Raw genomic sequence first — 13,514 nt, 5'->3', positions numbered from 1 at the left:
TGCAGTGTTACCAGATTTAAATTAAGGATTCTACCAGTTCTTTGTCCTTGTCAAGTTTACTGAGCGTTCTCATTTTCTCAATAAATGCTAAAATATAGCTGCAAAATTATAGATTTAAATATATATATTTTTTAATTAAAAACTTTTTAAATAAAATCATTTATTTCCACAAAACAAGTTCAAATTTTCAATTTAAAAGTAAATTTTAAAATAACAATTGTGCATCTAAATTGTACAAAAACGTAGGCTATTTCCAAGTCTGGGCATACTGGCAACTTTTATTGCGTCTTTTAATATATTATTAAAAGATATAAAATAGATAGCGTGTATATTCGTAGTATTGATATTTAGTACAAAATTTGAAATATAAACGTTTTCTTAATTAAAAGAAATTACTGAAGATATATAATGCACTTTTTGTCTTGAAATATTTTTTTTCGATTCTATTTATTTTGTCTGTGTCGATTGAAAGAAAGATTACAGATTAAGCAACGAAACGATAGAGGAAAATGGATGTTTATTATTTACTGTCATTTTCATTTTTCTGTTTCTGATTTCTAAGTAAAAGAGTTGGGAGAATCCCGTGCTAAATATATTCTACTTACTTACTGGCACTAAGTAATTAAGTTTATAACTTAATTGGTATATTCCAAAATGAAGCATGATAGTAGTGGTGGTGGTGACGAATATGTGAGTAAAACCAATGTTTTAAATTTACTTAACTTAGAAAATGCTTTTCAACCGTTTCCAGACATATCTGAAAAACTAAAAGTATTTTTACCAGGGGACTATTGAATAAACACGAAGCATGCCTCCTTCATTAATAATTTTGAAGAAATTTGAATGTCGTGGCATGATCCTCTAAGAATCGGTGATGAATCGTGGACTCGCCGAATGTAATAAATAAAAAATTTTTACTGATTTAGTGCTTGTTATCTTTATTAAACAAGCAATTTAAATAAGAAATAAGTAATAGTCCCTTCTTGCTTTGAGTTTTAAATTTTTTTCTATTTTACTTTTGTATCGTATTTCTATTTCTGTGAGAAATATTTCATATCATAGAAATATTGGAATTTGGCTATATATAAAGACATTAAACTTATGATATTATGTTCAATAGTTCAATAAGAATCAAACAGAAATAAAACTGTATTAATGGTACTACTGCCTAAAATATTTGAAGTTCTTGAAATGTCCCCCGGATAACTAGTATTATATTCGAATCTCTGTGGCTATAAGAAAAATACATATTTAATGTTGTATGTACATTACTTTTTATTATTTCAGGAAGAACCTGAGCATTTAAGAAAGTTGTTTATTGGGGGCTTAGATTACCGCACTACTGATGAGTCCCTCAAAGAGTTTTATGAGCAATGGGGTGAAATTGTTGATGTTGTGGTTATGAAAGATCCTCAAACAAAACGGTCCAGAGGTTTTGGGTTTATAACCTATTCGAAGGCTCATATGGTTGATGATGCTCAGAATAACAGGCCCCATAAAATAGATGGCAGGTCAGTAATTTTTTTGTAATAGTTAACATGTATGAAATTGCAAGCATTACATACTGTTTTCAATTTCAATGTAAAAAGTGATAATCTGTCCATTTAGTGAGTTCTTTTTCAAAAAATTCGTAACTTTCTGTACTATATTTATCACTTTTAAGCTTCTTAATTGTAAATCAGCTTTTGCATAGTAATTTTTTTGTGTTTCTTTTTTAATTTAGTTTCCTAGAACCAGACTATTCACTTCATATAGATGTAGTATATACTCCTTTTGTACTACTAAAAAGCTTTAAAGATTTGAGGACTCAATATTCATGTTTTATATTTCAGAATCGTTGAACCAAAAAGGGCTGTGCCTAGGGACGAGATTAAAAGACCTGATGCGAGTGCAACTGTTAAAAAGTTGTTTGTGGGTAATTTAAAGCAGGATATAGAGGAAGATGATCTCAGGCAACATTTTTCTTCATATGGTAACATTGTCTCAGTGAGCATAGTAACTGAAAAAAGTACAGGGAAGAAAAGAGGATTTGGTTTTATTGAATTTGATGATTATGATCCAGTTGATAGGATATGCTGTAAGTTATTTTGCTTAGTTTTTTTTACATAATTTACCAAATTATATGTGTTTTTTAAAATTAAATGAACTATTGTTTTCTTTTTTTCAGTGGATCAGGACCATAAAATCAATGGCCACCTTCTAGATGTTAAGAAAGCATTGTCAAAGTCTGAAATGTCAGGTGGCGGCAATCGTCGCGGTGGCGGCAGGTTTGGCGGTCGCGGAGGCGGCCGAGGTGGCTGGAACAATCGCCAAGATTGGGGTACTTTATGGTTTTCATTTATTTTAAATTATGTTTTCTCCATTCATTTCATTTCTCCCTGTCTAGAAATTAATAGTCATTGAGTTACAGGAAATACACCCTTAAAACTTACTTAGTTTAAAACATTAATTGCAAATTAATTCATAAAGAAATAAAAATGTGATGTTACAGTTATTTTATTTATGATTGAAATAAAATATATCTTCAAATTTTTTAGGAGGTGGGTATAATTCAGGATATGGTGAACCGAGTGGTTGGGACAATCCGAGTCCTTGGGAATCGAATAACTCCCAAGAATCATGGGACAATCAAGGCTATGATGATCAGAACTGGTCGCAGGATAACTTTGGTGATGGATATCAACAAGGGTTTAGCGGAGGCCCAATGAGATCCAACTATAACTCACAAAGGCAACAGCCTTATAATTCAGGTAATTACAATGATAAAATTTTTGAATAACTATATCAGAGTCAAGCTAAACTTATTTAAACTGTCGGAAACTTTAGATTACAAAAATTATGAAAAGTAGAGAATCTTAACAATTTCAGTATTAACAAAGTGCAAATTTTAGTGGCGTGAAACATCTAATATATAAAATTCTCGTGTCACAGTTTTAGTTCCAGTACTCCTCCGAAACGGCTTAACCGATTCTCATGATATTTTGTGAGCATATTCAGTAGGTCTGAGAATCGGCCAACATCTATTTTTCATACCCCCCCCCCATTTTTTAACTGCGCGCGGACGGAGTCGCGGGCGACAGCTAGTAGTTATAAAAATTTTAACACTTTGTTTGTGTATGTGTGTGACAAAATATCAATCATAGTGGAACATTGTAAGATAAGAAGTATTTCCACAGTTAAAAATAATTATAAATTCTTAGAATCATAAAGTGTTGATATTTGAACAAAAAAAAAAACGTGAGCCGTCATGGAACGCCTGGCAGATGTGAAACATCGTGTGTGTACATGTAATATACATAAAATATTATAATTAAGTAAATGACAAATGAATGAATGAATGAAGGAATGAATGAATGAATGAATGAAGGAATGAATGAATGAATGAAGGAAGGAATGAATGAATGAATGAAGGAATGAATGAATGAATGAAGGAACGAATGAAGGAATGAATGAAGCAAGGAATAAATGAATGAATGAAGGAATGAATGAAAGAAGGAAGGAATGAACGAATGAATGAATGAAGGAAGGAAGGAATGAATGAAGGAAGGAATGAAGGAATGAATGAAGCAAGGAATAAATGAATGAATGAAGGAATTAATGAATGAATGAATGAAGCAAGGAATAAATGAATGAATGAAGGAATTAATGAATGAATGAATGAATGAAAGAAAGAATGAATGAATGAAGGAAGGAATGAATGAATAATAATAATAATATTAAATATTATTAAAATAATATATATATATGTCAGCGCCCGCGCGCCACCTGAGCGAAACTGTAAACAACACGTGCACCGATTGCGTCATTCGATGCCCCCACTCTCCCCACTATTAGCTCTGCCGCTATAAAAGACGTGCAACATTATTTGAAAGGCAGTCTTGGCTCTGGCGTGGCTCGGTGCACTAGTTGTACTTCGCTTGCTTAACCTAGACGCTTCGGATAGTTAATTTGTGGAAACGAATTAATTATTATTCCGGTGCTATAATTTGGTCCCTAGACTAATTATATCCGGTTATTATTTAAGGCTAATTTATTGAATTGTTACTTTGGAACATAGTTTAGTTTAATGGTTAATTAAATGTCATTAGTCCTGTGATTTTGCTAAAAACTATTATAAAGTTTAAAGTAGCTTCATTCTTTTTAACTATGGCCGATCCTCTTCCTACATATATATATATATATATATCGGCGTGACCATCTTATAAAAATATCTCACTGTTGAAATTAATTAAATAACTCTTGTAAATACGTTCTTACAATCGATTAATTGATTAAAAAACTTCATTTATTGTAATTTTTAGATTAATTTACAAACGATTACTAAATTCAAACACTTTATTGTAAGTCTCATGAGGGTATAAATAAGAATGTTCCGGCGGCACAGAGGCAGTCTCAGTACGACCGCCGGAGTGTTCAGAGCTCTTTAAGGAGGCAAAAACTCTGCTGAGAAATATAAGGATATTCATCAAAGGCTGCGTTTCATTTAAGGATGAGCAATGCTAAAAATGATGTTAGTGGTGCTACCACCACTGACGTTGTGTGTTTCTCAAACACTTCGGGTGGTGCTCATCCGACATCAGAAGTGGGATAACAAGAGCTTTCAGCCCACGAATTCACTTCGGTAGCTCATCCGCCGCCTTATGAAGTAGAACAAAATTCTCAGCGATGATGGAGATGATGCAGAAGATGTCCGAACGGCGCTCCACCCACAGAAACAAAAATCAAGATCAATGATATCTACCTCCCATCGTTTGATCCGGATACAAACGTCGGTATACGAGAGTGGTGCCAGCACATAGATCAGGTAATCAAAGCTTATAACCTTAATTATTTAGACATCCGGATGAAGGTGTGTAGCCTGTTGAAAGGACGCGCCAAAATGTGGGTATATGATTGGATGGTGACCACTTTTAAATGGGAGAACAGTTGACCGTATCGGCGGAGAATGAATCAACCCAGTATGAATTAACCTAAGAAGGTGATACTGTTTCAAATCAACCTCTTCCATCAACCTCTCGAGAAATACGTATGCTGATCATCAAAATAAAATTGTAAGTACACATTTTATTACTATTAAACTACTACCATAAAGACCCTCCGAGATATCTACGAGACCCTACGAGACCCTCCGAGACCCTACGAGTATCTACGAGTCCCTACGAGTATCTACGAGACCCTACGACACTCTACGAGACCCTCCGAGACATCTATGAAAAATCTACGAGACCAATGTTCAGAACATTCATAGTCATAACATTCATGATTGTTTGTTTAGTAATTAATTCGCAACATACACTGTTGATTAACAATAGGTTACTGATTAGTGACAAGTTGCTTACAGATAGCGAACTCAGAGAAATACTCTTCAATGATTACAGGTGAACAAACAGGTTTCTACGAGGCTGGTGCAGAGCGCGCACCGCCTGTCAGCATGGCCGTATCGGCGTGACCATCTTATAAAAATATCTCACTGTTGAAATTAATTAAATAACTCTTGTAAATACGTTCTTACAATCGATTAATTGATTAAAAAACTTCATTTATTGTAATTTTTAGATTAATTTACAAACGATTACTAAATTCAAACACTTTATTGTAAGTCTCATGAGGGTATAAATAAGAATGTTCCGGCGGCACAGAGGCAGTACGACCGCCGGAGTGTTCAGAGCTCTTTAAGGAGGCAAAAACTCTGCTGAGAAATATAAGGATATTCATCAAAGGCTGCGTTTCATTTAAGGATGAGCAATGCTAAAAATGATGTTAGTGGTGCTACCACCACTGACGTTGTGTGTTTCTCAAACACTTCGGGTGGTGCTCATCCGACATATATATACTGTTAGGACTGTTGAGGGTAGTCACACAAAAAAAAGGTTTTATAAGGAAGCGTGCGCTGCTGCTCGAGGCAGTCTCTTTCCATCCGTCATTGCGGAACGTCTGACATTTTTGTTTACTTACGTTCGGTTAAAGTTTATACTACAGCGAGGATTATTATGAAGTAGAGTTGAATTCATTATTTCGCTGTTAGTTTAATTCTTTTAAAATACTTTTGCATCAAATATCTTACATCAGAAGTGGGATAGGATCCACGTGATTCTATCCACTTTGCTCACTCTGTGTTTGTGTTTGCATTTTCGTGAAAATAAATGCAAAGAGAAAAATGTCAGATCGTTACCGTGATAATCGTTGTAGTCGCAGTAAGTTGAGTCGAAATCAGAATTGTACCAGTGTTCGCGAAACATGGGTAGCGTGGACCAAACCATGTATTCTGCATGGGAATATGTGGGCAGTGAGGCTCACGCGCTGTCTGTGTATTTCACAGCAGACAGGATTGTGGACGCGATCTATTCAATTTGTACTGCGGTAAGATCGAACCTATATTTTTATATTTCAAGTTTTGATGCCAAATAAGTCAACATCAGACTTTTCAATTAATTTAAAGATGTGTTCTTTACTAAATACTGAAATTGAATACATTGATCAGTTTATTAGTGAGGGTCAGGTAAAGCCGAGTCGTGGCAAGATTTAACACGTTACATGCCAACATGATTTTTTCATTTTAAAGTGAACTTGTAAGGCTAGTCGGTTGCGCTGAGCGTGTTAAGCCATTACCTGAGTCAGACGTATGTCATTATGTCGTAATAGTCATTGATGCCCTTTATTAGTTCAGTTTGCTTTGTCCATGTATTGTCGAGATGCTCTGCGTTGCGTAGACTGCGGGATACCCAACTGCAGAAGTGAGATTGTGAACGGAATGTGAGACTGTATCAGGAGATGCTTCTAGGGTATCTTCACGACTGACAAACTGCGGGTTGCCATTAATATCATGTAGAGGACGGACTGCGGGACGCTTGCCCTACATGGTCTTGTGAAGTAAGGTATTGAACGGACTGCGGGACGTTCAGCATCTGGCATACTGCGGGCTGCCATTAATATCATGTAGAGGACGGACTGCGGGACGCTCCTATCGGCAACGGACTGCGGGACGCTTGCCCTACATGGTCTTGTGAAGTAAGGTATTGAACGGACTGCGGGACGTTCAGCATCTGGCATACTGCGGGCTGCCATTAATATCATGTAGAGGACGGACTGCGGGACGCTCCTATCGGCAACGGACTGCGGGACGCTTGCCCTACATGGTCTTGTGAAGTAAGGTATTGAACGGACTGCGGGACGTTCAGCATCTGGCATACTGCGGGCTGCCATTAATATCATGTAGAGGACGGACTGCGGGACGCTCCTATCGGCAACGGACTGCGGGACGCTTGCCCTACATGGTCTTGTGAAGTAAGGTATTGAACGGACTGCGGGACGTTCAGCATCTGGCATACTGCGGGCTGCCATTAATATCATGTAGAGGACGGACTGCGGGACGCTCCTATCGGCAACGGACTGCGGGACGCTTGCCCTACATGGTCTTGTGAAGTAAGGTATTGAACGGACTGCGGGACGTTCAGTATCTGGCATACTGCGGGCTGCCACTGATGTCATTTAGAGGACGTACTGCAGGACGCTTGCTGTACATGGTCATGTGTCGAATGTTTTAGAACCATAAAGAGATATGATCAAATTATCGAGGTCACCATTATTGATATAGATGCGGATTTGGTCGGATCTTGTGTCCTACTGTGTAGCTGTGTTGTGCACCGCGGCTGTCTGCAATCAGCGCGCCTCAGCGGTGCATGTCTGCATGATTGCGCTGATGCGCGCCACAGCCGCGCCTGCCTACAAGCAGCGCGCCACAGCCGCGCCTGCCTACAAGCAGCGCGCCACAGCCGCGCCTGCCTACAAGCAGCGCGCCACAGCCGCGCCTGCCTACACGCAGCGCGCCACAGCCGCGCCTGCCTACACGCAGCGCGCCACAGCCGCGCCTGCCTACACGCAGCGCGCCACAGCCGCGCCTGTCTACAAGCAGCGCGCCACAGCCGCGCCTGCCTACAAGCAGCGCGCCACAGCCGCGCCTGCCTACAAGCAGCGCGCCACAGCCGCGCCTGCCTACAAGCAGCGCGCCACAGCCGCGCCTGCCTACAAGCAGCGCGCCACAGCCGCGCCTGTCTACAAGCAGCGCGCCACAGCCGCGCCTGTCTACAAGCAGCGCGCCACAGCCGCGTCTGCCTACAAGCAGCGCGCCACAGCCGCGCCTGCCTACACGCAGCGCGCCACAGCCGCGCCTGCCTACACGCAGCGCGCCACAGCCGCGCCTGTCTACAAGCAGCGCGCCACAGCCGCGCCTGTCTACAAGCAGCGCGCCACAGCCGCGCCTGCCTACAAGCAGCGCGCCACAGCCGCGCCTGCCTACAAGCAGCGCGCCACAGCCGCGTCTGCCTACAAGCAGCGCGCCACAGCCGCGTCTGCCTACAAGCAGCGCGCCACAGCCGCGCCTGTCTACAAGCAACGCGCCACAGCCGCGCCTGTCTACAAGCAGCGCGCCACAGCCGCGTCTGTCTACAAGCAGCGCGCCACAGCCGCGTCTGCCTACAAGCAGCGCGCCACAGCCGCGCCTGCCTACACGCAGCGCGCCACAGCCGCGTCTGCCTACAAGCAGCGCGCCACAGCCGCGCCTGACGACGAACAGCGCGCCAGTGCAGCACCTGTCGCGGTGCAGCATCTGTCGCGGTGCAGCACCTGTCGCGAGCAGCACGCCAATGCAGCACCTGTTGCCGAGCAGCGCGCCAGTGCAGCGCCTGACGACGAGCAGCGCGCCCGCATAGCGCCTGCCAACGAGCTGGTATCGAAAGACTCTATGCCATTGTTACAGACGAATTCCAGTGTTGAAGATGCTGGAAGAACGAGCCCGAGGACGGTCTCATGTCAGGAGAAGCCGTGTTAGGACTGTTGAGGGTAGTCACACAAAAAAAAGGTTTTATAAGGAAGCGTGCGCTGCTGCTCGAGGCAGTCTCTTTCCATCCGTCATTGCGGAACGTCTGACATTTTTGTTTACTTACGTTCGGTTAAAGTTTATACTACAGCGAGGATTATTATGAAGTAGAGTTGAATTCATTATTTCGCTGTTAGTTTAATTCTTTTAAAATACTTTTGCATCAAATATCTTACATCAGAAGTGGGATAGGATCCACGTGATTCTATCCACTTTGCTCACTCTGTGTTTGTGTTTGCATTTTCGTGAAAATAAATGCAAAGAGAAAAATGTCAGATCGTTACCGTGATAATCGTTGTAGTCGCAGTAAGTTGAGTCGAAATCAGAATTGTACCAGTGTTCGCGAAACATGGGTAGCGTGGACCAAACCATGTATTCTGCATGGGAATATGTGGGCAGTGAGGCTCACGCGCTGTCTGTGTATTTCACAGCAGACAGGATTGTGGACGCGATCTATTCAATTTGTACTGCGGTAAGATCGAACCAATATTTTTATATTTCAAGTTTTGATGCCAAATAAGTCAACATCAGACTTTTCAATTAATTTAAAGATGTGTTCTTTACTAAATACTGAAATTGAATACCTTGATCAGTTTATTAGTGAGGGTCAGGTAAAGCCGAGTCGTGGCAAGATTTAACACGTTACATGCCAACATGATTTTTTCATTTTAAAGTGAACTTGTAAGGCTAGTCGGTTGCGCTGAGCGTGTTAAGCCATTACCTGAGTCAGACGTATGTCATTATGTCGTAATAGTCATTGATGCCCTTTATTAGTTCAGTTTGCTTTGTCCATGTATTGTCGAGATGCTCTGCGTTGCGTAGACTGCGGGATACCCAACTGCAGAAGTGAGATTGTGAACGGAATGTGAGACTGTATCAGGAGATGCTTCTAGGGTATCTTCACGACTGACAAACTGCGGGTTGCCATTAATATCATGTAGAGGACGGACTGCGGGACGCTTGCCCTACATGGTCTTGTGAAGTAAGGTATTGAACGGACTGCGGGACGTTCAGCATCTGGCATACTGCGGGCTGCCATTAATATCATGTAGAGGACGGACTGCGGGACGCTCCTATCGGCAACGGACTGCGGGACGCTTGCCCTACATGGTCTTGTGAAGTAAGGTATTGAACGGACTGCGGGACGTTCAGCATCTGGCATACTGCGGGCTGCCATTAATATCATGTAGAGGACGGACTGCGGGACGCTCCTATCGGCAACGGACTGCGGGACGCTTGCCCTACATGGTCTTGTGAAGTAAGGTATTGAACGGACTGCGGGACGTTCAGCATCTGGCATACTGCGGGCTGCCATTAATATCATGTAGAGGACGGACTGCGGGACGCTCCTATCGGCAACGGACTGCGGGACGCTTGCCCTACATGGTCTTGTGAAGTAAGGTATTGAACGGACTGCGGGACGTTCAGCATCTGGCATACTGCGGGCTGCCATTAATATCATGTAGAGGACGGACTGCGGGACGCTCCTATCGGCAACGGACTGCGGGACGCTTGCCCTACATGGTCTTGTGAAGTAAGGTATTGAACGGACTGCGGGACGTTCAGTATCTGGCATACTGCGGGCTGCCACTGATGTCATTTAGAGGACGTACTGCAGGACGCTTGCTGTACATGGTCATGTGTCGAATGTTTTAGAACCATAAAGAGATATGATCAAATTATCGAGGTCACCATTATTGATATAGATGCGGATTTGGTCGGATCTTGTGTCCTACTGTGTAGCTGTGTTGTGCACCGCGGCTGTCTGCAATCAGCGCGCCTCAGCGGTGCATGTCTGCATGATTGCGCTGATGCGCGCCACAGCCGCGCCTGCCTACAAGCAGCGCGCCACAGCCGCGCCTGCCTACAAGCAGCGCGCCACAGCCGCGCCTGCCTACAAGCAGCGCGCCACAGCCGCGCCTGCCTACACGCAGCGCGCCACAGCCGCGCCTGCCTACACGCAGCGCGCCACAGCCGCGCCTGCCTACACGCAGCGCGCCACAGCCGCGCCTGTCTACAAGCAGCGCGCCACAGCCGCGCCTGCCTACAAGCAGCGCGCCACAGCCGCGCCTGCCTACAAGCAGCGCGCCACAGCCGCGCCTGCCTACAAGCAGCGCGCCACAGCCGCGCCTGCCTACAAGCAGCGCGCCACAGCCGCGCCTGTCTACAAGCAGCGCGCCACAGCCGCGCCTGTCTACAAGCAGCGCGCCACAGCCGCGTCTGCCTACAAGCAGCGCGCCACAGCCGCGCCTGCCTACACGCAGCGCGCCACAGCCGCGCCTGCCTACACGCAGCGCGCCACAGCCGCGCCTGTCTACAAGCAGCGCGCCACAGCCGCGCCTGTCTACAAGCAGCGCGCCACAGCCGCGCCTGTCTACAAGCAGCGCGCCACAGCCGCGCCTGCCTACAAGCAGCGCGCCACAGCCGCGCCTGCCTACAAGCAGCGCGCCACAGCCGCGTCTGCCTACAAGCAGCGCGCCACAGCCGCGTCTGCCTACAAGCAGCGCGCCACAGCCGCGCCTGTCTACAAGCAACGCGCCACAGCCGCGCCTGTCTACAAGCAGCGCGCCACAGCCGCGTCTGTCTACAAGCAGCGCGCCACAGCCGCGTCTGCCTACAAGCAGCGCGCCACAGCCGCGCCTGCCTACACGCAGCGCGCCACAGCCGCGTCTGCCTACAAGCAGCGCGCCACAGCCGCGCCTGACGACGAACAGCGCGCCAGTGCAGCACCTGTCGCGGTGCAGCATCTGTCGCGGTGCAGCACCTGTCGCGAGCAGCACGCCAATGCAGCACCTGTTGCCGAGCAGCGCGCCAGTGCAGCGCCTGACGACGAGCAGCGCGCCCGCATAGCGCCTGCCAACGAGCTGGTATCGAAAGACTCTATGCCATTGTTACAGACGAATTCCAGTGTTGAAGATGCTGGAAGAACGAGCCCGAGGACGGTCTCATGTCAGGAGAAGCCGTGTTAGGACTGTTGAGGGTAGTCACACAAAAAAAAGGTTTTATAAGGAAGCGTGCGCTGCTGCTCGAGGCAGTCTCTTTCCATCCGTCATTGCGGAACGTCTGACATTTTTGTTTACTTACGTTCGGTTAAAGTTTATACTACAGCGAGGATTATTATGAAGTAGAGTTGAATTCATTATTTCGCTGTTAGTTTAATTCTTTTAAAATACTTTTGCATCAAATATCTTACAATACTATATATTCCTACATATACATATATATATATATATGTATACCTCAGTATAGCTTGGCGACCCGTCGCCACGGCAAGCGTCGCCACGCCAACAATTCGGTTTACAAGTGATCCTATAGATGTTTCACATCCAAAAGACAAAATTAATGGATACGTTTTTTTTTTCTAGTTGGTGGTGGCAGTGGTGGTGGCGGTGTTCAGAACTACAGCACAGCATCAGGCGGCAATCAGCGTCGCTACTAAACCTTGCCGATGTCCTCTTGTAAGTACAATATTTACATTTCTTTGTAACAATGCATACATTCCCATACAAATATATCGTTAATTTTACATTTCTATAGGAAGTATAAATGAAATTTCGCCAGTTTTACCGAAATGATATTTGATTTTAGGAAGCTTAGAATACTTAAGATTTTTCTAGTTTTTATTAATTTCCAATGGGTCCGTCTTTCCAAGGAATCCGTATAGTTTTCTGAATTTTTGAACAAATTTAAATGTTTTTTTACGTATTGTTTACCGGATAAATGGAAATTGGTTTAAGTGTTACTCATAAGTGATATTTCTATCAAATAAGCATTTATAAAGTTATTGGTTTTTTTTTCAATTATTGATCAATAAAGAGGAAAATAAAATGCAATTGACAATTTAACAAGTTGTGGTAGTCCAATGGCGACACTTCAATTGGCGTAGAGTTTTCGTTAAACGCGCTTACGAATTATAAATCTGTCAATATTTGTTGCATTCATGTTATTTTGATGTAATAAAATGAATACAAATGAATTGTCGTCAAATTAAGACTGATGAAAAATATTTTTAATGCTTAGGTGTGAAGTTACGCATATTTGAAGCTAGGCAGGCGTAGAGTAGACAGGCGTAGGCTGCGCGCTCTGCCCACCTTGAGGCACAAGCGGACTTAGGAAAGGACCACATTACATAATACGTCATATTTTACATATTATATATAGGTATCTAAACTACACTATAAGGTTTGCTCACAATAAGGTACTGTGCAGGCAAAAGATACTATTTTCTTTATAATTTACATAATAGCACTTTCACAATTTTTATATGCGATATTCAAATTGTGTGACACTAGTTCACTGCCATATTTTTTCTATGAGGCTATAAAGAGATTTTGGTATTTTAGTTATAAGATTTATTTTTATTTCTTAACATTCACAAATTGTTGCAACAAAACGATATTATTCAATGTTAAATGAAATTAAAGTTGACATATCTTTATTTTACTTATCGGAAACATTCCAAAAAAAAAATTACTTGTTAAAAAGGTTGTTTTAATTTTAGTTAAAAAATACAAGTGATTTCTTTTTACATATAATTACTGAGCATTTTTATGTAGAATTAAGAATACTGTTCTGTACTAATATGTTATATATGTTTGTCACATATGAAAATATATAGATAGGCCTTTAGAATTTTTAA

The 13,514-nt window shown here is 43.0% G+C and overlaps 1 protein-coding gene across 2 annotated transcripts; it reads left to right on the top strand.

The window, feature by feature from the left end:
• The first annotated feature begins 471 nt into the window (after positions 1–471).
• Positions 472–13,248, top strand: LOC106711401 (heterogeneous nuclear ribonucleoprotein A1, A2/B1 homolog). Of its 2 annotated transcripts, none has more exons than XM_045679229.1 (7): positions 472–690; positions 1,288–1,511; positions 1,833–2,077; positions 2,168–2,320; positions 2,538–2,750; positions 12,244–12,333; positions 12,896–13,248. In XM_045679229.1, exons 1-6 carry the CDS (start codon positions 655–657, stop codon positions 12,312–12,314), a joined length of 942 nt encoding a protein of 313 aa, XP_045535185.1. In that variant the 5' UTR covers positions 472–654; the 3' UTR covers positions 12,315–12,333; positions 12,896–13,248. The 2 variants fall into 2 exon arrangements, with proteins under 2 accessions (XP_045535185.1, XP_045535183.1); XM_045679227.1 differs by having other exon boundaries at positions 473–690; positions 12,241–12,333; positions 12,896–13,247.
• Positions 13,249–13,514: the final 266 nt, after the last annotated feature.

The sequence above is a fragment of the Papilio machaon genome, chromosome 9 (genome assembly GCF_912999745.1).
Source record: "Papilio machaon chromosome 9, ilPapMach1.1, whole genome shotgun sequence".
Lineage (NCBI taxonomy): Eukaryota > Metazoa > Arthropoda > Insecta > Lepidoptera > Papilionidae > Papilio > Papilio machaon.
The sequence above is the reverse complement of the archived record's forward strand: the minus strand, read 5'-3'. Positions and strand labels throughout refer to the sequence as shown.